This window comes from Muscardinus avellanarius, assembly GCF_963383645.1.
Source record: "Muscardinus avellanarius genome assembly, chromosome: 2".
Taxonomy (NCBI): domain Eukaryota; kingdom Metazoa; phylum Chordata; class Mammalia; order Rodentia; family Gliridae; genus Muscardinus; species Muscardinus avellanarius.
This window is the reverse complement of record NC_137787.1, coordinates 148926670-148953049: the sequence shown is the minus strand read 5'-3', so window position 1 is coordinate 148953049 and position 26380 is coordinate 148926670. Positions and strand designations below refer to the sequence as shown.

Sequence of the window (26380 nt, the reverse complement as noted above, 5' to 3'; positions counted from 1 at the left end):
TGTTTTAAACAAAAAAGCTTGAGAATAAAGTGTTTTAAAAAGAATCCCTTTTGAGGAACACATGTCTTCTATTAAGACAAAAGACTCAAGAAAATAAAAATGATTTGGAAAGAAATATTTTTAGTGCATGAAATAACACATAATCACAGGGAAAGGTCCAGAAGAATTTGTCAACAATTATTTCTAGATGGTAGAATTTCAGGAGTTTTAATTTTTTTACTTTAAAAATATGATGTCATTCTTTATTTAGTAAATTTGTTTTATGAAGAAATGTTACATATAAAAATGTTTAAATTTCCTTAAATGTTTAGTTCTAATTGACTGATACAAATGCATGATTGGTAGAGCATAGCTAGTTTGCCAAGGACAAATAGGCAATAAATGCTTTGGGAGGAAAAAAAGTAGCTGAAGAATAAACTAAGCAGCACTGAAAACAAAATAAAACAACAACAACAACAACAACAACAACAACAACAACAACAACAACAAAACTGAGCCAAGGGCAAGGAATTTAGAACAAACAAAATGATTTTATAGATGTGTGTCTCCCATGAAAGACAGGGGAAGAAGGTAACTCCAGAGGTAGAGAGCATTTCCTTGACTACTTTGACTCATTTAAAAATGAACACAATCTTTGAGTAAAAGTCCACTAAACTCCTTTTGTGTTCCAAATCAGGAAGGGAGAATGGCTAGTACACTTCTTACATATGGTGGGCACACAAAGTTTTCTAGGGTTCTCATTTTTTTAGTTGAATTACTTTGTGTTTAATTTCAAGATCCTCCATGATGTCACAGAAAAGAAAAACTTTAATGGGAATGAAGAAGTCTCTAAAATGATTTTTGTTGTACCCAAAGTCTATATTCATCTGCTTTAGGCTGATTTTTCTGTTTGAACTATGGCTAAAACCCCCAATATCTGAATCTATCGTAAGTCTCTGAAGAATAAGAATTCCTGTATTATATGCATATGACATGATGGTCAACAAGGATTGACCACGTGGATTACTTAAAAATCTCAAGATTCTTTTATTTATTTATTTTTGCTTTTTTGGGGGTGTTGGAGTCTCACATCATAATGTGAATCATGTTGACAATTCTTGATGCTCCCCCCCACCTCCCCATTTCCCTCCCTCTCAATTCCAAGTGCTCAAATTGGCAATGGCATATTCACATGTATACACATAGTCGATGCTAGTATTTCCATTAATGAACCTCAGTTTTCCTCTCCTCCTAGCCTACCTTTCTGGCTCCACTGAGGATCTCCTCCATTATCTAGAGTCACTCTGATATCCTAAATACTCCCTAGACCGAACAGATTAGAGAAAACTTATGTCTCTTCACTTTTCTTTAAAAATAACAACAACAACAACAACAACACAGGTATGGTGGCGCACGCTCTTGTAATCCTGGCATTTGGGAGGCTGAGACAGGAGGATCGAGGATAGTAGACAGCCTCAGCTACTTAGTGAAGCTCTTTGCAATTCAGTGAGACCTTGTTTCAAAATAAAGAATATATATATATATATATATATATATATATATATATATATATATATATATATATATATATGGCTGGGGTGTAGCTCTGAGGTAGAATGCTTCTGGGTTCCATCCCCAGTACTGAAAAAAAAAAAAAAAAAACCCACAAAAATAATTTTCAGTCTCCAAATAACAACTTTGATTTAGAAATTACCTATCACCTGCACAACAATCTGCTTATATAATCTTTAGAATTGAAATCAATATTATATATATTGCAGTTCTGACCCTGCTTTCTAAACATAGGCAAGTTTTGTAACCTCACTGTGCCTCAACTTCCCTATTTACATAATGCAATACACATGAACACACACATGCAAATATATATATCACAAAGTTTACTGAGATGATTATATAACTTGTATAGAGGAAATGCCTAGAAATGTGCTTGGATTGTTATGGATAAATTGCTATGGATATATGGATACATATACATTGTTATGGATGTGTTTCTGTTACTACCATCACTATTATCCTATTACTATTAACATATTATTATGACAATATTAGTGCTATCATTTTTATATTTAGAAGTATTCTATTGTAGATATATGGAATTGCAATTCTCTCAGGAACTGTTAAATAGACAATGGCATACTTTTTTTTTTTTTGGTGGTACTGGGATTCCTGGAAGCCCTTCTACCTCTGGGTTACACTGCTGACCTATTTTTTAAAAATATTTTTTTATTTTTTATATGGAAACAGGGTTTCTTAAACCAGCGCGGCTGGCTTTGAATCTGTACGATCCTCCTGTCTCCGCCTCCAAAGTACGGGGATTACAAGCGTGCGCCACCACGCCTGGCTTGGCATACAAATTTAAGATAAAATAGTGTAAAAGTCAATTAAAGTGAATATTTAGAAAAAGAAAACAGAATTTTTCCTTCCTTTGAAAAAATGTTTCCCAGCATGACCAAATTCATAAATTATTCTGAAACACACTTATTAATTTTGAAGTGCTCATGTATTTGCTTTCAAACCAAAGAAATTTCAGAAATAAAACCTCACTTGAGGGACAAAAAGCTAACTTTGCATATATATATATATATATATATATATATATATTTTTTTTTTTTTTTTTTTTTTGCTGTACTGGGGATTGAACCAACCCAAGGGCACTCTACCTCTGAGCTACACCCCCAGCTCAGAGGTAGAATAAAATACACCCTATTCAGAAATAAAATACGGCCTATTTAGAGCCATACCCCCAGCTCGGAGATAGAAAAAATATACCCTATTTTTTTATTCTTTATTTTGAAACAGTATTTCACTAAGTTGTGGAGGGCATCATTAAACAGCTGAGGCTGGTTGTGAACCTGCAATTCTCTTGTTTCAGCCTCCCAAATACTGGGGTTACAACTATACACCACCACGTCTGGCTTTCTTTATAGTTACTTATTTTTAACTATGGCAGATCATCTATATGTCTTTGGTTGGATGTTTAAACCTAATTCTGTTCATATACATATATATATATATATATATATATATGCACATACATATGTATATGGGTATATAGAGAGTATAATTCTGTGCATATGTATGTATAAATGAATATATATGTGTGTATATATATATCAAATAATAACATTTAAAACTTAAGAGTTCAGATTTTAATCCAAATCCTACTATCTCTGCTTATAGTACTGAAAAAATTAAATTAGTGGATGTGTGTACATACAACAGACACCAGTGACTTACCTAGCTGTGTCTCTACATAACCAAAAACCACAGAATTAAATTTAACCATATTAACTGTGATATTTAAAAATAATTTTTATCAGGTACCTGGTTATTTTTATCATATCATTTATTAGAAGCTTAACAACCCCCCCCCTTGTGCCAGAAAAAGTGCTAGCAGAAAGGAACACATGTAGGGTGAAGGTCTAGGTAGCCAATTCTAAACCCAAGGCTGAGATCTGGGAACATATTTGTAGATCAGGAAGAAGAGCCACATTATCACAGGAATCAAACAAAAGGTAAAATAATTACCCAATAAAACTCAGTCTAAACATACCAGGTTTGGTAAATATTTATTAAAGACAAGTTAAATTCAGCTCATCACACTGGGTCTTTAAACAATGTCATAGACCTAGGTATAGGTAGCAACACCACACTATTTAGGAGAATGAAAGGAAAAATGGCAGCACCTCTCTCCTGGGAATTTAACCAAAATTAACCAAAGAGCACAGAAATGATATTACCATGGCTAAAGAGCCAAAGTATATTCTGATTTCAACTAAGAAAAAATGAGCTGTGGATGACTAGTATACAAATAGTGGCTTAGTATCATCTCCATGCCATGTACACGTGTCCCTCTGCTACAACATCTGCCTTATATCACATCTCTTTTTAGCTATGTGGGTGGCCAAATTATCTTTCCATCTTCATCTTAAGTGTGGGTGTGCCCATTTTTGTTTTTGAATTTTGCTCTCATTCAATAAAGACTATGCTTAAATTAGGAAAAACAAAAATTAACAAGTTGTAATAAGAAATTTTCATTCAAGGCAAAATAATATTCTCAGTAATCGAATCATTTCACCCTTCTTCCTTGGAACTGAATTCCAATGTGGATCTTCTCCAACTAACACAGAACTTGTAGGATTAAGCAGAAGTATCCCAGAATAACTGGCTTAGCCAAAGGTGTTGTAGAATAAAACAATTAGCAAAGGTTGAGAAAAGTCAAAGTCAAATCTTAGATGGCATGGGGACAACTTTAAATCTTCAGAAGTCTATCAATAATTTGGTACTCCAGGAGGGAGGGAAGGGAAGTAATAGTAAAGGTTGAGTATCCTTTAGATAAATGCTTGGGTCCAGAATTGTTTTGAGCTTTGGATTTTTTCCAGATTTTATAATATTTCTTATATATAGTGAGACATTTTGGAGACAAAACCCAAGTCTAAACACTATTCCTTTGTTTCATATACCCCCTACATACAGCCCAAGGGCAATTTTTCTAATATTTTTGGTGCACCTGCATTTTGACTGCAACTTGTCACTGAGTTCAGTTGTAGAATTCTTTTCTTGTGGCATCATTTTGGCACCCTAAAAGTTTTCAGGCTTTGGGGCATTTTGGATTTTGAAACTAGGAATGCTCAACCTGTGTTACTTTCTTTTTTTATGTTTTGGTTTGTGTGTTTTTGAAGATGAGAGAAAAAGTAAGATTAAAATAAGTGCAAATACTGTTAGAGTAGGAAGAAGCCTGACTAATGTTTTACAATGAGAATAACACACATTCTGACCTGGACCAGAAGAGTCTTATTTCACATCTCTTCTTACAGAATTATTGTCAATAACTTCCTCTTTTGTTCTCAAAAGTTTCCTGATTTAGATAATAAATTATATGGCCATGCTGTTGATAATATAATTCTCTCATGTTATCAACAGGAAAACCATTTAGTTAAGTAACTTCTCTAAGTTAAAATGACCAAGATGAAACTGTGAACTCTGGGGTCTGGACTCAGTATTTTTATCTGTTTCTCTGTCTGACTCAAGTATACACACTGGTTGAATATATCAATAACCGCTAAATTCACAGGCAATTCCTTTGTTCATTTTATTGTGCTACCTGTTTTAAATACAAGACTAATAATTTGGTAGAAATAGTGCTATGGAACTTGTGGATTTTACTAACCACTAGGAAAACATCAGTACCTTTGAGCTGCTGAAGTCATTGTAATTTACAGATGAGGAAAAAATATACTTTGAATGACTGTACAAATTATAGGCTACTATTATCTCCACCCCAAAGGAAAATTCACTCATCCTTCACATCTGCTATGAGTTTATTTTTAGATACATGCAGTGGGTGGATAACTAGTTGTTTCCATCCCCATCTTAAGCATGAATGTGACCATCTTGTTTCCAGGCTCAGTGTACTTTGGTCTCTACCCATAGGTAAGTACTAGAGTTGGAATTAGTTTGCCACGGCAAATATTAACATACCATGACAAGATTTTCTTCTGTTTAGAACTGGGATGATAAGTTCTACGACTAACCTTTCTTCCTTAGAAAGTGAAATTGCCAACAATTTTCTTGACTGATGTCACCAACTCATATGTGTTTTAATTATTATTCAAAGTTGTGTTAAGAGTGCTGAAACATTATTTTAAACCATAAACTCATTTTTATGAAACTAGAACTCATTAGAGTATATAAACTTGTTCACAGTAATCAAAACCATACTTCCAACTGAAAATAAAGATACAGTTTATAAAAAGGAAGTAATAAACATGAATACTAATGGAGTTTGCATATTAAAGATAATTTGTTGAATCTGCTAATATAGGAGATATGTTATATCCATTTTATTACTGATATAATTTCCAAATGCCTTTAAGGTTTGCTAATCAACCAGTAGAACAGAATTGTACAGAAAAGTATATGCATACTCAACTGAAAACCAAGTACTCTCCTGAAAAAAATTACTCAATAATTATCATCAAGTCCGTTGATAAATTCTAACATAACTCCATCTTTTGCTTTTACCACAAAGGGAAATATTTGTTTCTCTTTAGGAAACTCTTGGTATTTTAATAATTTATTTTAATTGGTATGTAATGACAAGTTTTTATAATGACTTCAAGGAATAAATAAGAAAATTAGAAAAATAAAAAAATTAGGAAAACATATTGCTGGACTAATCACAGACTTATATTTAACAACCTTTTTTTTTACAAAGTGCCTTCTATGAGACTAAGGCCAAATAATACTTCAAGAGTGACTATGTCTCATGACTATAACTGACTACATTTTATTGACAAAGATGGCATCAGGTATATTATCAATATGGTATACATATTTAAAATAATTTCAGTAAACTTGCACTGAATTGCTCCTAATCAAGTCTGTCCTATTTCTCTGTCCAACAATGTATCTATCTGTAAGATTGCTAACTGAGGATAAGTAAGTAGCTTGTGATTATTTTTAAAATAGGTAGGCAATTGGCCCACAGACAATTGAACACACTTTTTCTTAACTACCTACCCCTTTCATCCATGAAGCTGAAATAAATATCTCAGTTACTATGATCATAAATTTAGAAAATTATCATACACTCTATGATGACATAAATAAAGACATCTTAACAAAATGTACATTATCCCTTTGTGAAGTTTTCATGTTTATACATTGACTTTGCACTGGATTTTGAAATAATGAAACCCATAGTAATTCAACAAAAGGACAGAGACTGTTAAAGAAACAAATATTTCCCTTTATTTGATTGTATACATCTACTCATGGGATATTCATAATTGAAATACTCAATTTACAAACCTATAAATAAGGCTATTTAGCTGAAAACCAGCCAGTAAATAGCAGCATATATTTGAAAAGCTTACTCATGGAAAGTGATTTACACACCAACTCAGTTTAGTAGAGTCTAACAGTAGATTAGGAATTATCAGAATTTAAGAACCAGAAGAGTAATGCTCAACATTATTTTTATCAAGTGAGTTTGCCTTACTCCTTTGCCAGCTTCACATTGGTAGGTTTCGCTCCAATAGGTATTCCATATTTGTGTAAAGTGCTAATCAAAATCTCCCGCATGTCCTTGTTGTAGGAGTCAAAGTCAAACACATTCCGAACCACACTGGAGAGACCCTCAGTGGGAAATTTCTGTATTAAAAAATATTCCTTATTATATATGTGATAAAGTATATAATATGAGAAAAATTTACAAAACTGATAGAATAATAGTGCACAAATAAACTTTGGAGAAATTTATTGGTCTTGTTAGATAACCAGAGAAAAGAAATATGCATGTTTTTCTCTTTTAAAATTTTTTTGATGACTTAATAATATTAAAGTAAGTACTAGAATTTGAGGAGGAACATTCCCGCTCTCAAATGGTAGGGCTATGCCCAGATCCTGGTGCTTAGTGACTGCACCTGCTTTCTGAACCTCCTGTATTTACAAGGAGCACCAGGTTGACATGCTGGAAAATGCTTGATAAGTGAAAGAGAGTGTTGAATATCAACAAAAGACTATTTAGAAAACTTACAGTCTATGAATAAGTGAAAAAAAAAAGGAATAAGAAAAAAGGAAGCAGAACAAAAATGTATAGAGAAATAGGGAACAGCAGAGGGAAAGAAAACATGTACCACCGCAGGTAAATGTACGCTGGTAGTTCCTCCAGGTCCTCTAATGGTTCTGTTTTGACTTTCTTTAGTTGCTGGAATGTAAGCTGGCTGAACTGGACTTATCACAGTTTTATAGGTAAGATAAAGCTTTCTATTTTTCTTTTCTCCCTAAGATATATATTTTAATTAACAATTTTATATATTTATGGGACAGAATATGATTTTTCCATAGGTATGTATGTATCATCATGGAATGATTAAATCAAGCCAATTAACACATCCATCACATTACATGCTTATGTTTTTATTGTACAAACAAGGTCTCTTAAGCCAGAGCAGCTGGCTTCAAACCTGTGCAATCCTCCTGTCTCCAACTCCCAAGTGTGGGGATTACAAGCGTGCGCCACCACACACGATGATTCTCCACGTAATTTTTATTTCAAAATAAAAATATTTTCTACCTCAGACATCACATGCCTATGGTAAAATTCAAAGAATAGAACAGGAAAGTTTCCCCTGTCTTGCCTCAGTTTCCCCCAAAAAACCCCTCCAATGAATTACCCAGCTGTTTGGTAACAGCCATGGTATACAAGCTTGCTAAAGTCAATCCAAAAACCAAATTAATAATGCTCACTAGTCTTCCACATTTATAACTTAGAATAAAGCAATCATTAAATTTGATTCTTTACAGAAATTCAAAGACCTGGTATAAATTGTGCAATCTAAAAATGTGGGAGGGAGGGAGGGAGGGAGGGAGGGAGGGAGGAGAGAGAGAGAGAGAGAGAGAGAGAGAGAGAGAGAGAGAGAGAGAGAATGAATATCTTCTAAATCTCTGTGCACATTTGTGTGCCATACCTGTAAATGTTTGACAATGTTGACAACTTCCCTAGTGGAATAAGGATAGTTAATAATGCCCTGGTCTGCCAAATCTCTCAGCTCCCCAAAGGCAGCCACGAGCTTCTGAAGGATAGGTTCAGGCACATTTGGTCCATACTGTTTGAGCATCTTGAGCTCCGAGTGGGGTTTGGGGTTGTCAACTGCATGGCAGCTGAAAATGTCACCTAAGGGAGAGAAGAGATTCACATTTGACTCGCAGCTAATCCATTTTAACATTACAGGAGAACATCCAAATGGTTTAAAGAGCCTTTGGTTGCTTATCAAAGCACAGAAAGCCCATCCAATAATAAAGTGGGATGGAGAAGAAAGCAAGTGACTAAAGCAGAAGGAAACCGAGTAATGTAGTTTATTCTGTGTGAGTTATTTTCTGTTAAGCATTATATAACACTTGAATAAATGCTCCTGGGAGATATTAGAATACCAAGGCCAAGTCTCCTCTGCAGACGTCTATGCCAATGTCACTCTCTCCCTAAAGGCATTCAGTGGCAACAGTTCAATGCATTTATTTTTCCAGACCTACTTCAGTACTGAAAAAATGCATATATGCAAACAAATATAGTTTTAGTGATTTATTCTTTTTCCACTAATGAGAATGCATTCTTCATATACTTTTGAGACTGCCTTTTAAACATTAAAAATATTGAAGAGCATAAAAATTTATACATCTATCTTACATGAATGCTTTTCTATGTGTAATTAAAAAAGGGGGAATTAATAGCATCACTCTCCAAGCCAATTATATCTGATGTAAATTGCTACAATATACATTAGAGGTTGCTTTTAAAAAAGAAAACTCTTGAACACATTGTGTACATTAAAATCAAGAAGAAAAATATAGAAACACAAAATATCTTATCTGGAGTTTAGGCAGCAGAGAATGTACTGGGGAAACATCTTTCTCACAAAAGAAGGATGAATTTCTTATGCTAAAAGTTTGTATGATGCTACTGATTCATAGTAGAAGAGAGCAGGGACAAAAGGAAGTTAGAGTAAATTAGACTTATACTATTTAATGAGTTCATTTTCAAAAAAGAAATAATCAATTATCAATGTTAACATCTTACTTAGATTTAGTAAGAATAAAGTTATTTGATGTGTATGTGCATGTGTGTATGTAGGTGTGTATTTAAATACAACTGAATAAAATGAAAGCCATAAAAACTTCAAACTTTCATCTCATGAAGCTTTAAAATACAAACATGTAGATAGCTTTTGATGAAAATGAAATATGATGCTAATTTATAAAGATAATTGACCTCTCATTAATTGTCATAAAATAATTGTTAAACATCTTTTACATGCCAACTCCAATCCTAAGTACTTTATATGTATCAGTGATAAAAAAAGTAGCTGCATCAAGGAGTTTATGTTCTTGCACAGAGAGGTAAATAATAAATATTAGAAAGTATGTTTCGAGGAAAAGATATAAGGGAAAGCATGTATAGGGGAATCAATGTGGTGATGGTGGAGGAGGTCAGCCAGGTAGGCCTCCCTGAGAAGGACACATCTGAACAAATGTAGACATCTGAACAAATGCAGAGACCTCACGGCCAGCAGACCTGGCACGTGGAAGAGCAGAGAGGCTAGGGTAGAGTTCAGAAGAGGATAGGACATGAGGTCAGGGAAGCAAGAAGACGTAGGGGACACATTTCACAGCACATTATAAACTACTGTAAAAACTTGTGTTTATACTCAGAATAAAATGGGAAGCCAGGGAGGATTTTAAATAGATGTGTGAACTGTAGCATGGAGAAGAGAGGACAGAATAGTAGCAGGAGACAGATCTCCATGGGCCTGCAGCTACTACACATCTTGTTAGCAAAGGCACTGACCATACTGTTTCTAAGGACATTTACAGTGCAAACATCTTTTCCTCTGGAACAAGTTACAGCATGCTTATTGCCCATTATAAAAGATTTAGATTACTTCAGCTCAAAGTTCCTCTCCTAGAAAGCATCTCACTTCAAGTTCAGGTATCATCTAATCCTCTTCATATTGCACTGTGGGACCTGGGCCATGAGGAACCAGCATAAATGCTAATTCTCCAAGTACTGCTTTTGCTCTAAGTAATATTTTCTCCTTTGCCTCTGACCCAGGAGTCCGTTGTCTTCTGCCACAAAGCCATGGCAGGCTAATTTGTTAGGCCAATAGTAGGAAAAGTCTTTGGTCCTTCACAATTCATGATAAAAGCTAACAGTGGAAGCAGGCAGACCCATTAGGGGACTATTACAAGTAACCCAGGTGAGATGTTAAGGTGTCTCTGATCAGAATGGTGGCCAGTGGAAGTGATGAGAAGAAATTCTAAAAATATCCTGAGAGGGTAGAGCCAAAGTGATTTCCTGATAGAGTAAGAAATATGAGAGGAAGAGAGAAAGTGTTTGGCCCCAGAAAGATGAAGTTATCATTACTTAAGATAAAAAGACTATAAATCAATCAGGTTTAAGAGGAAAAATATACTCATTGTTGACATGCTAGATTCAAGATACAGGAGCTATTGAACAGACAATTGGATATGAATGTGGAGTTTAGGAGAGAGGTCTGAGCTGGAGATAAAAATCAGGCAATAACAGGAATATAAATGGTATTTTAAAGCATGGCATGTTCTGATTTTATCAAGGGAATGAGTGTGATAGGTAAAAAGGAGCAGTGGCATTCTACCAAGCACCCAACAAGGATGGTGAGAAGGAACACATTAATATAGGAAAGACATCAAGAGAGCATTTGAAAGGGAGCTGAAAGTCAAGTGTGAGAAAGCATATCGAGAAGAGAGTGACCAACTGAATCATGTATATTAAATACTGATGATAAATTAAGTAAGATGAGGACTGCAAATTGATCATCGGATTCAGTAATGGACAAGTCCCTGATGACCTAGACAAGAACTGTTTCTGTGGAGCAATGGGAGCAAAACTCTGATTAGAATGTTCTTGAGAATGGTGAAGAGGAAATGGAGAGCGAGCACAGATGGATCTTCTGGGCACAAACAAGTGTTGTGATGAGTTTTGCTACAAAGGAGAGCAGAAGAGTCTAGCAGCAGCTAGGGATAAGAGAGGAGTAAGAGGGTCTGCTTTTAAGACTGAGGAAGTCTTGAAAGGAAGGGAACAATTTGTAGCTGATGGAAATATCTAACAGAGAGGGAAACTGCTACACAGCAGAGGAGGGCGGAGCTGCTAGAGCTCTTGAGAAGGGGGATGGAGCGCTCATCTGAGGGACTGGCTCGAGGTGGAGAGTGAACAGTTGACCTGTAACAGGGGGAAAGCAGAACACTATGGGTGAAGACTCCATGGTAGCAGTCTTTGGATACTAGTTTCCAATTGCTTTCATTTTTTCCAGTGTAGCAGAAAGCGTGTGGAAGGAGAGTAACGGAAGGGAACCTTGGTTAGGCATGGGGCGGGTGGGACTGGAGGGGCAATGGAGACTTCTTTTCCCCTCCATGAGTGCTGCTACTTTCTCACAGTGAGTGTTGTAATGTGGTATAGTTTTTAAACAAACAAATAAGAAGATTCATGCAGCAGCATGAAGGCTATGAAGAGAGAGATCTGAATTACTTGCCTAGGAGAACAGGACAGTGAGAGAACGAAGGAGCGTGGTGTCTGTGGTCAAGAATCTAAAGTGAGATGGGTCGGAGTGGTTTGGGGCTTTTCCTAATCACATTCAGTGGCACATGTGGAGTCTCACTGTACTCAGAGAACTGGAGCTGAGTTACATGTGCTCAGGATGAGCTGAGAGAAGAAAAGGAAGCTGAAGAAGTATGCAAGAAAGTAATAAATGTGAACAATCATGGAATGTAAGCTGGATTAAAAAAAGGATAAAGGAGAAGAAAATATATGGGAGGGTATAAGTGAAGAGGTGGTAGAACTGGAGTTTCCAATAGCTCTAAAGGGTTGTTGGATTTGAAGTATTTACTTAGAAGTAGTAGTCAGAAAGATTGGAGGTGATGGGTGTAGCAGAGAAATGAAGATTCCCAAGGAAAAGTAAGAATAGAGCCAGAAATTGAGATTATAGAGAGTTCTAGTCAATGAAACTCTGGTATGTCCCTGGGAGTGAGCAGCTGAAATATGACACGGGAAAAGATTGATGGAATAAAAACAACCAAATGACCAAGAGGCCACAGATTTGGAAGGGCCACATGTGCTATGGTGCAGCCATTCCAAGAGGAGGAGCAGGGCTGGACAGAGTGACAGTGAACAGAGCTCCTAACCATGGGAAGGGACGGGAGGGAGATGGCAGCAACAAGGGGTTGTACAGGATGGAATCTGGTGACATGATATGTAAAGCGTGGGGCCAGGGAAGAGAGGCAAAGAGAATGGGCCAGAAGCAGTGATAAGAAGCAAAGACTGCTTTCTCCAGGCCCAGTGTGAGAGGGAAGCCAGGGGAGGGGTGGAATTTCATCTGAGCAATAGCAGACAGCACAGTATATTTTAGGATTTGGGGGTGGATGGAAGATAGAGACGGAATAGGGAGTGAGTGTTCTTGTAGACATAAAAATTAATGTGATGAGGTGACTTGGGGAATAAGGGTGATCTATGAAAAACTTAAACATAGAAAGAATTCAAACCTTTCCCACTGAAAGCAATCGCAGGTTTATGTTGGTGTTCACACTGATACATTTGTAAGAGCATCAGCAATACATGAATTATTGACTTTTAAAGTACTACTTATATATAGTAAGAAATAGAAAAATGGTATAAATGAGTACTTCCATCCTCCGCTTCCAAATGCAAACAACCCTTCTTACCAGTTTCTTATGTAAGGAGATATTCCAATGCATGTTAAGCGTATATGAGTACACATACCCCTTCTGCTTTTAAAAAATACAAATAATAGATTATTATATCTACTTTCATGACTTACTATTTCAGTTAATATTTTAACAATTGCTGTTTTATTCCCACATGGGTTATCACTTATCACATTCTTTTAAAATAGCTGCATAGTATTCCATTGTGTGCATGTAATAAAATTTCTTTATCTAGTCCTATTTGCATGGATATTTGAACTGTTGTTTTTTTTTTTTTTTGGTGGTGGTACTGGGGATGGAACCCAAGGGCCCTCTACCTCCGGGCTACACTCCCAGACCTATTTTATATTTTATTTGGAGACAGGGTCTCTTAAGCCAGCTGAGGCTGGCTTCGAACCTGCACGATTCTCCTGTCTCAGCCTCCCAAGCGTGGGGATTACAAGCGTGCGCCACCATGCCCGGCTTATTTGGACTGCTTTATTCTTGTTGTTATAAACAATGCTGTGTTGCTTATCATTGCACTTAAATCATTATACAAACAAGCCTCTTGGGTAAACCCCTTAACATGGAAGTGCTAGGTCAAAGTTCCTACAAGGAGACTTCGGTTCATGTTAAGTATGAGGGCCCAGAATAATATACTTGTCACAGAGAAGAGAAGTGCTTCAAGGGTTATGATGGTTAAGTTCATCCTGGGGCCTCTCTAAACAGTGGGAATGAGTCTTCTCAGAGCTGGTCTTATCCCCTTTTTTAGGGGGATTTGAAAAAAAAAAAAGACACTAAAACCATTTCTTACTTTATTCCAAAAAGCCCTACACAGCAAAGTTTAGTGTATTTGTTTAAGAGGCTGTGGAATCAGATGGATTTAATATGAAGTTCATCTTCACCAATCATTAGCTGACTAGAGAATGATTAATCTATCAAATATTCTCTTTCTCTAGAATGGGGATAACAGATACTCTCACAGGGCAGTTATGATGGTGGTACAGCACCTGGTAAGGAATCACAGAATTACAGCGTTGTTTTTAACATTATTTGTGTTATTACTGTTGTTATTATTGTCTTTACCTAAAGTGCCAAAGAAATCGTTGCCTAAAAAAGGAAATCCAGGTCTGTTGGCCAGAACAATCATCCTAAAATCAGGATGAATCACTATAACATTTTCTCTTCCATCAACATTAGCAGAATCTGAAAAAGAAAATTTCCATTTATTCTTTAATGATACTACTTCTTAAGACTATAAAATTACAGACTTTAGCATAAGTAGTCATACTATTTAATTATCTTAACAAAAACTCTAAGATATCTGACTATGATAACTGGGTTGGAGAGAAAAAAACTTTCTTGAGATCATTGTTCAAGAGTAGAATATAATCCCAGTAGTTGGGAGGCTGAGACAGGAGTTCTCAGCCAGCCTGAGCAACTTAGTGAGGCCCTCTGAAACTTAGTGAGACCTTGTTTCAAAATAAAGAATAAAAAATTGGGCTGAGGGTGTAGCTCAGTGGCAGAATGTCCTTGGGTTCAATCCCCAGCAACACACACACACACACACACACACACACACACACACACACACAAACACACACAACAAAATATTAATAAAGTATTCACTAAATTACAAGAACTTGCACATTTATGTAAATCCAACATAGATCTAAAAAGCACACTTGTCCAAATGTTGTTTTACAGTTCTTAAACCTTGCTTAAGATGTGATTATTCTTGAAAAATAAAAATAGAAAGGATGAATTCATAGAGAAAATCCATGGGATACCTAAGGGATGATCTAACATTCTCTAGTTGTTATCAGCTGCACCCCTTTGCATAAAGCCTGCCACCATGCAGCAGAAGAAGCTATTCCTGTCTAGATTATAACTACATAAAATTAAGGTCTGGAAAACCTAGTCAATTCACTAGTGAAGTGTAAACTTAGTACCAGTTAGGGGATTTTAACTTTTTCAGGACTGGGAATAGAATCCAGGGGCATTCTACCTCTGAGCTACACCCTCAGCCCTATTTTTTATGCTTTATTTTGAAACGGGTCTCACTAAGTTGTGGAGGGCCTCACTAAGTAGCTGAGGAGGCAGGCCAAGAACCTGCAATCCTCCTGTCTCAGCCTCCCAAGTACTGGGATTACAAGTGTACGCTACCATGCCTGGCAATTAGGGGATCCTAATACAATTCTTAAAATGAGTGATCTCAAGTTTACTGGAGCTTTCTTTATGCAAATGTTTAAAGGAAATGTCTAAAGGAAATGCAACTGTCCTAAGGACCTAAATATTACTATCTGCTGGCTGGTGTACATTCCAGATATTGTTTGAACTGTTAGTTCAGGCAATGGTTTGCTATAATAAGAGCTTTATTATTGTAGTTATTTTAAGAAGAACCATTTGCCATCTGGGTTTATTTAAGCCCTAGCCTTAGGCTGTTCATCTTTAAAACATGATGGTTGTGACACACCTGCAGTTTTATAGAGATGAGTCGCCAAGAACCTACAGTCATAATTTTTATGATACTAAACAGAAATCTTTCAAGGTGTCACATATGCATGTACTAATATAATCTATATAGTCTTAACATCTTACCCTCATCAATTTTAGTAGTGCAGAAAACAAGGGTATGTGGCCAATATAATGAAAAAACAAATATGATAATAAAAAACTGAAAATATAAAAAAAGCAAAGAAAATGAAAAAGGCCTAGAACTGATGGGGTTACGAAACTTTTCAAAAGAGCTTCAACCTTCAGATGCTCTTGTTTAAAATGTCATTTACATAGTTATGGGGGTGCAGGGTAGAAGTGGATAGTTCAGTAGTAGGACATATGCTTAGCATCAGTGAGGCCCTGGGTTCAGTCCCTCACATCACACCCATAAACACAAAGTCACTAGTCAAACCTGAGTTTGCAAATTATTGTGTCCCCTCTACTTCTAGACTATCCCCCAAGTATATAAGAAAGGATAGAGGATTGTGAGGAGATAATTATTTTTTAACTCTATTTTTGTTTCAGCAACTCTTTCTTTTTTTTCTATTTTACTGTCTTCCTAACAACTCTAAAAGGGCAGGCAGAATTCTAATCCTGAGAGTCTAAATGACATTGTTAAGAGATAGTATTCAGGATAACTCAAATGTTCATTTTTTCCTAAATTTATTTTTAACTGAAATATTAGAATAGCCATTAGTGTTGAGTTGAGGCTCAGAATAGCAATTCTCAAAATCCTTAATGCTAATGTCTAGGAGGAACACCTCTGTGATGGCGAACTTGTTCCTTTTTTTTTCTTCTTTTCTACCTATGAGCTATACTTCTCCAGTCCTTTTTATTTTTTATCTTGAAACAGGTCTTGCTAAGTTTCTGAAGCTGGTCTCAAATATGTAATCTTCCTGTCTCAGCCATCTGAATACTGGGATTACAGGTTGTGCCATCACACCAGCTTAAACTTGTTCCTTTTGAGTGGGGTCTTCTTGACACACAGAAGATTTTAGTTATTAGTTCTAGCTTGTTTGGTTATTCTGCGATGGGCTATTTATTTTCAATCACTAGTAATAGATTTTCAAGTCTTTTTAGACAGCAACAATTTGAAATAAAAAACTAGAAGGTGTTCTCACATCGCATTAGACAAACCTGCCTTATAGATTAGTTTCACAGATAAAATTATCCTTTTTTCCTAACAGTAACAATGAAAAGGGTATGTGCGTAGGGAGGGGAAGATGACAATCCAAAACATAGAATAACACAGCCCCTGACATAGGGGCTCATGTGTAATACACCTGTATATCTACAAATATATAATAATTATGTGTATTACAAAGTTTAGCAATTTTTTAAGTTATATTAAGCTAATAATAAGTCTTAATATTGTGAGCAAGAGAAACATGTCAGAGTTTTAAAAAGTTCCAGATAACAACTGAAATAATCACACAAATAATTAAGAAGTGAGTATAAAGATTATATGTTGGTATTCTCAGAACATAAAAAATACAGAGCTATTTTGTCCTGATACTGCTACTGAAAATTTCAAAGATGTTTTCCAGCTATTAAAACTAAAACTAGGGGCCAGGATGTAGCTTAGTAGAGGAGGGCATACTTGGCATGCATGAAGCCCTAGGTTCAATCCCTAGGATCCTCACCCCCAAAATAAACCCGACAAAGCTAGACTTAGATATTACTTTTTATAAATGATTATCAATGCAATCTAACTTATATTTGACTTATTTTTATTGCTAGATAAGTAGCAGCTAAGTTGGTGGTTGATGCATTAAAGGATATGATGATTTTTAAATACTCACTTGCGACAATGCGTCTTCCATCTGCTAGAATCATTTCTCCATTTTCGACTAGAGTTTTCAAAATACAAGTGACATTTGTTGGAGCTTTGTCTGCCTCATCTACTACCAGAACATGCCCCAACTTTACTGCTTTAACCTTTAAAGACAGAAAATGTGTCATAAACAAACAAGCAAACAAAAAAGCAACTGTTATTAAAGCGTCATCACCTACTGATTTGGATTTATAACAGCTGGTTTTAAGTTACAGGCATACTAACACACACACACACACACACACACACACACACACACACAGAGAGAGTTTATAGCAGAGCTAGAAACAAAAAAAACTCCACCAAAAGTTTTACATATTTACTAAGCTGCCAACTTGGCAGTAATCTTTTAATTTTCCTTTAGTTTAAAATTATTCCTACAGTAGTAATACCCAATAATATTTCACACCCTAGGGTAAATTGAAAATAAGTATAATAAATAGATTTAAAAAGATATAATATCCAGGTACTTGGGAGTATAAAAAGGTATAATATCCCAGTACTTGGGAGGATGAAACAGGAGGATCAAAGATTCTTAACAGCCTCAGCAACTTAGTGAGGCACTGTTTCAAAATAAGTCATCAATGGAGGGGTTGTAGCTCAAAGGTAGAACCCTCCTGGGTTCGATACCCAGTACTGCAATAAAGAAAAGAAGGGAGGGAAGGATGGAGGAAGGAAGGAAATAAGTATAATAAATAGAGAAATTATAGTCACATGAAGGCTAAGAGGAATGAGAGATTACAAGTAAGTGTGAGGGTTAAATATTGCATTTGTATGGCCCTTAAAACAGTATAAAACTTTAATATATTAATAGACTAGAATGAATGGTGCTGAAGAGGTGGTTGTTCAAGACAAAGAGAATCAAGATAAAACTCCTTGGGAATGTTTATCAAATGGTGAATATGAATTGTCCAAGTTAGCTGAAATAGAAGTGCAAGAAATGGGAGAAAAGGCACTGGGAGGTTAGGTTGGGTTTCTATTACTAAAGACTTGGTTGCCAGACCAAGAAATACATACTTTACTTCATTAAGTAATGGGATATAATTTAATATTTGTGAGCTCAGACATGATAGAAATGAAACATGGAGTTATACCTTAGAATATTTAATTCATATAATTGGATTACTAACCAATGGTGAGTCTTCATACACAATTAGTCCATCTTTAACTGAAGGCTGAAGAGTAAGCGTTTGTACTGTCGTATCCCTAAAGTCAAATCAACACATTTTAGTTAGTGAGGAAACAAACTGATGCTTGATCATGAATAAAAATACAGGAGTACTTCTCTTTAGTTTTTTGTTCATCATCCCACTCTTTCCAAGAAAAATAAAAGTAACAAGTGAAATGTCATCCAGCAACAGTATCTTGGTGATTTAATATAAGTTACAAGGGTTGGGGAATTAATCCAGGGTTACAGATTTAAAAGGCTCTTCTTTCTGCTGGTAATCTCCTCTGTGACCATTTCACATCACAAAGTTATCTCCTGATGGTAAGAAGGAGAAATTTAAAAATATATTTGTATTACATATGACGTTTATGTTTCTTAAACATAATTTCAGTGGGATATAGCGGCATATGCCTATAATTCCAATGATTCAGGAGGCAGAGGCGGAAGGATCACAAATTCCAGTCCAGTCTAGGCAATTGATATAGACTCACTCTATCTATCTATCTATCTATCTATCTATCTATCTATCTATCTATCTACAAAGAACTGGGGATGTAGCTTAGTGGTAGAGAAGTTCTGGGTTCAATCCTAGTACCTTCAAAAATCTTTTTCTATGACAAATTTGGTAACGACTGACATGTTGACATGCCAAATAAAACAAGTCTATGAATTACATGTTCAGATCCAATTTACCATCACTAGGTGTTAAAGTCCAAATTACTCACATCACTTCAAGAACATTGAAGAATTTCTTCATGTGATTTTAAACATTTCTGCTAGGATTAGGGAAATCTATGTTATTTTCTCAAATCGACTTTCTACTTTAACTCAGGATCTTAAAAGTATTAGTACTGAGTTATCCTGATGTTATGAGCTTCGTTCCTGATGAGCTACAGATATCGACATATTTGCCAAACGTGTGTACAGGATCTGCAGGTAATAAGTAGATTTAGACATTTTCAAGGGAATCAATTTTATATCTTTGCCTTCTACATATACTAGATCTCAAAAATAAAGAGATCCTATGGGTAGTTTGATCATGTCATACAAGAATGAAAACTACTACTATCATGTCACAAAAAGAATGTAAAATGTGAGTAGTACCTCTCTTTGTGGTTCTGGGGACTGAACCCAGGGGCATTCTACCTCTGCGCTATACCCCCAGAAACAGGGTCTCACTTAAGTTGATGGGAGCCCACTGAGTTGCTGAGGCTGGCTTCAAACCGGTGATCCTTCTGTCTAAGCCTCCCAAGGACTGGGATTACAAGTGTGCGCTACCACACCCAGATAGCACCTTTCTCTAGAAGAGTTCAAAGCTGTCTTTTCAAAGAATCCTCCCACTTATTCAAAGTAAAATGTGAAGTTGACATTGTATTGTTTTGAGTATGCACTATCTGTAAAATATTACTTGGAATGTAAACTTCAGACTTTGTTGCTTTAATACACTTGTGAAACTTATACCCAAATGCCAAATTTTACTACCATCTATTAAAATGATAAAATGTGCATGTATTTTAAAAAGGTAATAAATGCCTCGTCAGTCAAAAGCAAGCAAAAACTTAAGGTATCACACAAATCATTTTGTTTTGTTTTGTTTTAGCAAAACAAATTCAATCAAAATCAGATAAATGCTTTTAAGAAGCAGTTGTAGGGTAGTGGAAAAAGGACTGTGGAGCCAGACCAATTAACATTCAAATTCTAGTTCTGGTCACTTACAAGCCATATGATCTTGGGTAAGTAATAAAACCTGCCCAGGAAGATTGTTGATAGAGCTCTTGTAAAATCTTTAGCATAGAATCTGCAGACAGTAGGAATGTAAGAACATGCCAGCTTTAGTCATTTGTTGTTATTATTATTGGTGATGATGTGACTGAAATTTTCTAGCCTAACTTCTACTTGGTCTTCAGGCTTTTAGCATAGATAGTATTTGTTGAAAACTCCTTTCTTGACCCCTTGCAGACTGGGTTGGGTTCTCTTGCTATATGGTCTTTTTGAGCCCCGATTTTCCCTATCTTAGTACTTAACACACTATATTGTAATTACTTATTTTAGTATCTATCTGTTTACACAGACTGAAGCGTCTAAGAGTTTAGTATATATCTATGCTATCCCTCATTCTGTTTCCAGAATAGTAAATGTCTCCGTCCAGTAGGCATCTGGCTCACAGGAGAAATTCAATAAATATTTGTTAGATAAATGAAATAAATAAAAAAAGATAAAAAAGTAAAATGCTATCTACAATATAGCAGACAGTGCAGGATATAGTATATGTACTTCCAAACTTATTGGGATATATATATCCCAATTATATATAAATATATATTATTTATATACAATATATATTATTTATATACAATATATATTTATTTATTATAATATATTTATTATAATATATTATAATATTTATTTAATATATTATTTATATACAATACATTTATTTATTATAATTTAATATAATATATATTTATTAAATATATACGATATATATTTATTTATTATAATATATTATATATTTATTTATTATAATATAAGTAATTATAATAAATAAATATATATGTATGTATGTATGTATGTATATATATATATATATATATATATATATATATATATATTAGTACTGGTGATTGAACCCAGGAGAACTCTACATCCGAGCTACACGCCCAGCCCTATTTTTCTTTCTTTATCTTAAGACAGAGTCTCACTAAGTTGCAGAGGGCCTCACTAAGTAGCCAAGGCTGGCTGCAAAACCTGTGATCCTCCTGTCTCAGCCTCCCAAGTAGTAGGATTACCATTATGCCTGGCTTATTGGATTATCTAACTCTTTTCTGTTTTAAATAAAAAATCTGGAACCCACTCTTACAAATGTTGAATTATTTAAAGTTAGTCTCTCTCTCTCGCTCTTTGTTACTGGAGATGGAACTCAAAGCATTCTATCTCTAAGCTATAGCCCTGTCCTTTCTATTTTACTATTATTATTATTATTATTTTTTTTTTTTTTTTTTTTTAAATTTGAAACAGGGTCTTGCTAAGTTCTTGAGGGTCTTACTAAGTTGTTGAGGTTGGCCTTGAGGTTTCCAAGAACTGGCATTACAGGTGGCTAAGGCTGACTCTCTTAGAAGTAAGGAATGATCCTAATTCATCCATAAGTCTGTGAGGAAGTGCAGTAGTATTGAGAAGGTACACTTGGGGTTGACTAGTCAAGAGACCAAGAGTTGATGATTTATGTCCATCATGTACTCCAGGTGAGCTGAATTTAGACTTAAATTGTAGTGGGTAACTTCTTCATCAGAGTCCTGATTCATCAAGGCCCGAGCAAGTACTCTGGTAATAAAATTACTGACATTTGCAATTTCTAGGCTACCTTCCTATTACCACCTAGCTCAAAAGGATTCTCCCACTACCTTGACTGAATGGGGATTGGTCTCTTTATAGTTAATTCCCTAGGGTCTGGACTGCTGACATTCCTGGCTCCCTCTACTAAGCTCCCACCTTCATGATCCTGGCCATCAGGGGGCTTAGCATCTGTTCCCATGATCTTAAGCTTCCTACACTTCACAAAGAATCCACTCCAAACAATTTTTCTTTTATCTTTACTAAAGTAAAATTAAGATATGCCTAAAAATAAAGTCCCAGAAAATGTTATGAAAAGCGAAAATATGTCATGACAATTCATTGGTCCTTATCAAGTTTTAGTATGGATAAAATATTTCTTGTCAGCCTCAGCAAAATTGTGAGGTCCTCTGCAACTTAATGATACCTTGTTTCAAAAAAAAAATAGGGCTGGAGGTATAACTCAGAAACAGAATGTCCCTGGGTTCAATCCCTAGTACTACAAAAAGAAAAAAAATTTTCTCATGTTATGTTACAATATATAGTCACATACCCATTTTCTATATATTGATAGGTTTTATATATTATTGATGGACATACTTTATACTATCTTTTGCTAAAAGATTAATTTTTAGAGTTTTGACCAGATCAAGAAAAGTTTAATTAACTTGCTTAAATTCACTGTTAATATTCTAGCAATGGAGAAGGGGGTGGGTGTGGGAAGGAAAAAGATGTGTTCTCACAGATTTTTATAGCAATATAATGAATTCTCACCTCAGCTCTCACATATTTTATGGGCAACAACATGACACCTCCCAGTACCAAAAAGGAAAAAGGAGCTCTTGCATCATTGTCAGTAGAAATGAAACTCAGTGGGTTCTGTAATGATTCTAATGCTTTGTAGCAGGTTAAGCACAATAAATTCAAGTTGAACACTAACGTTAAAAGGCAAATGAAACTGCTCTGCAGCACTTGAACTCTGGTAGCATACAGAGTTGTCAAATTAGATTTCTCAAAAGACTTTTATGCTAGAAGTAAAAACCATACATTGCACAAATCAGACAACTTCCAAAGGAGATTAAATGAAGATAAATACAAATGAGAAAAATGATTTTCAGTGAAATAGTATGCAACAAAGAGGAATTTATGGGATAAAAAATAAAAAGTGGTTTTGTTATTTTATTATTATTAATCCTTTCATCTTGTACATCAAAGAAAAAGCAAGGCTAGTAAAATACATAAAATGATATTGAGCTTAAAAAATTGGTTGGCTTATGTTTTAGTTGGAAAACAATTTATTACCCACAGCATAGTATGTAATACAATAAGAAAAGAGCTTGATTTCTAAGACATAATATTATAAACCTTAGCTTAGTAAGTGATACGGAGCTTACTATTGTTACAAATAGCATAGGAATGGACTCCTAAAGACAAAATGATGATTCTTTTTTAGAGAATATTTGATAAATCATTGCTTTGCATTCATGAGCATTTTGGATCAAAGATGTTATTTTTCCACACCAAAAAAAAAAAAAAAATCAATGAACTTAAGAGAATATTTTCTCCCAAGAGAATATTTTATCACAATTTCAATTCTGTTTAGACTTGGTCCTCTCAAAACCAGCTTTGAAATATAAGCTAATAAAAGTTTAGAGTCAACAATTTCGACAACGCTAGGGAGAAGGATAGTTAAAGTACATCTGTGTTGCATTCTCTTTAGCAGAAGGTTTTATAGGGAAATGGTTTTCCTATTACCAGTAATACTTGATGAATTAATTAGAAGGTTCAGCTAATTGTTGACATTTTATGCTATCATCAATTGTTCTCACTTCTTACTACCTTACAAACTACAACTATCAAAGCTTGTGTCAATAAATGAATCACTCAAAAGAAACATTGTGCTAAACTCTATGCTTCTTTTACCTGTTATTTTAAGCTTTTTTGAAATTGGAATTACTAATGCTTCAATAGTAACTTAAAATGATTCCAATGCAATAAAAGTAATTACATTGTCTAAAAACCAGGATTTTGTTAAAATAAGGAAATAAAGTTGGCCTTTAGAGAGCAAGACACTCTGTTCTGAAATGTTGCTTGTAAAGGTACATGAAGCTGCAATCTTCTAATTTATGGAGGAGCAAAAATTTTCAAAATGGTGAGGCTTATTTTGAGATGATATTTTAATGAGTTGTATTTTAATAGATTTATGGTTGATTTTCTTTCAGAAAGACAATTAATAGTTAAACCTAATAATGAAAGCAGAAAGAAGATACACAAGAATTTTTAATTGCTGACAAAAATCTCCTTTATCTTTAAAGTTCATTTAAGTAAAAATGAATAGAGAACAGTTCACTCAAAACTACAGGCCAAACATAAGAAAGAAAAGAAGGGTTCAAAAGATACTTGCAGATATTTGCTCAATATTTTAAACAGAGAGGCAATTATGAAAATAGAAGTAAAATATGCCTTTTACCAATATGATATAAACATAACATCACTTATTGAGAAATAAATGCTGTCAAAAAATATTTTTTGCTGAGCATTGTGGCACAAGTCCATAATTTTAATATGTGGGAGGCTGAGACAGGAGGGTGGCAAGTTCAAAGCCAACCTAAGTAACTTAGTCTCTCAGCAACCTCGTGAGACCCTATTTTCAAATTAAAAAAAAAAAAATTGGGCTGGGGGTGTAGCTCAGTGATTGAATGCTTCTGGCTCAATCCCTAGTAACACACACACACACACACACACACACACACACACACACACAAACACACACACACACACACACACGATATTTTCCAAGTATAGAAGGGCTCATAAAATCATCAAGAGTAAAATTTTTAGCTGGATGTAGTGGTGCATGCCTGTGCTGGAGAGGCTGAGACAAAAGCAGGTAGAGGACAGTCTCAGCAATTTAGTGATACTCTCAGCAACCTTAGTGAGATCAAAACATAAAACATAAATGTAAAAACAGATTTGGAATATAGCTTGGAGGTAAATGCCCGGGTTCAATCCTCAGTACCTCCCCTAAAATATATAATTTTTGCAATGTTTATTTAAAAATAAGTAATGAAATACTAATATTACTAATAAAACACAGTGAACTGGGTATGGTGGCATATACCTGTAATTCTAGTATTTGGAAGGCTGAGACAGGAGGATTGCAGGTTTGAAGCCAGCCTCAGAAACTGAGGCCCTCAACTCAGCAAGTTAGGGGGACCCTGTCTCAAAATAAAAAAAAAATACATAGCTGGGGGTGCAGCACCAGACTAAATCTTTTAGTTGGGTCAATCACTTAACCTCTGGAAGCCCAATGTTACTCATCTTTATAGAGGGAATTAACACAAAATATATGAGAGAATATGACTGAGTTAAAAAGTATGGAGCATTAAAGGAAAGTTAAGAGAATGAGAGGGAGAAAGAGTATTGTTACGGAGTGCTCTGAATGTTTGGAATTTGAGGGAAAAGGCTGTTAGAAAGATAAACAAAATGCTATTTCTACCAAATTGGCTGAGAAGACAATGGTTCTTAAAATGGTTATTTTGGAGGACACATAGTTTATTTAGCAGTCAATCACTCATCACTAGTATCCCAGATGCAAAAGAATCCTAACAAACTACAAAGGGAAAGACGACGTCAGGTGATAATATTTATGGAAAGAGCCTACTGGTATGTGACACTTTACAGTACAGAGGTGGGTTCTTGCTGGGAATAGCAGATAGAAATTTGCCACAGGGAATCAGTCACCTGATGATGGATAAACATTTCAAAATATGTTTCATTTTCAAAATCCACTCATCTCTACCACATTTCCTAGTACTATTACATTAACACTATTTAAAAAGAAACTCTTCCAATATTTCAAGCCATGATGATCATCAAGTCCTTTCTTGGCTTGAATTTCCTCTGAAAATTGTGTAAGTTGTTCAGTTTTTACAAATAAAAACAAGTACACTAAAATGATAACAGAAAATTGGACTTTTTAATCTTTATTCTAAAAATTAGCTTTCCAGGTTGGTAAGTTTTAGGGATTTAAAGTTAATCTAATTTTTTTTTTTGCAGGAATTTCCTCTTTTCAGAAAAAAATGAAAGAGTGTATAGATCCTTTATTTGAATAAAAAATGTACTTTCTGATCATTTTATAAACAAGAAAAGAAGAATGGGAAGATGACAAAAATACTAAGTTGTGTACATAGAGGTCACCAGGGGTGAGACTGCTAAATGTTTTGTCTGCTGGATAAATCTTTACACCAGAAAGATATTATATAATAATTTATATGTTAAATGGCTTTATCAATTGGGTAGCAACATAAAAA

The 26380-nt window shown here is 35.0% G+C and overlaps 1 protein-coding gene across 1 annotated transcript in view; it reads right to left on the bottom strand.

The window, feature by feature from the left end:
• The window catches only part of VWA8 (von Willebrand factor A domain containing 8), a gene marked incomplete at both ends in the record, with an annotated part of 383297 nt that overhangs the window by 158468 nt on the left and 198449 nt on the right, over positions 1-26380 (bottom strand). The window contains 5 exons of the mRNA XM_080688771.1: positions 7004-7155; positions 8475-8680; positions 14323-14442; positions 17538-17673; positions 18700-18775. Of these exons, the coding sequence (XP_080544897.1) occupies positions 7004-7155; positions 8475-8680; positions 14323-14442; positions 17538-17673; positions 18700-18775 (690 nt within the window). The remainder of the gene's footprint in view (positions 1-7003; positions 7156-8474; positions 8681-14322; positions 14443-17537; positions 17674-18699; positions 18776-26380) is intronic.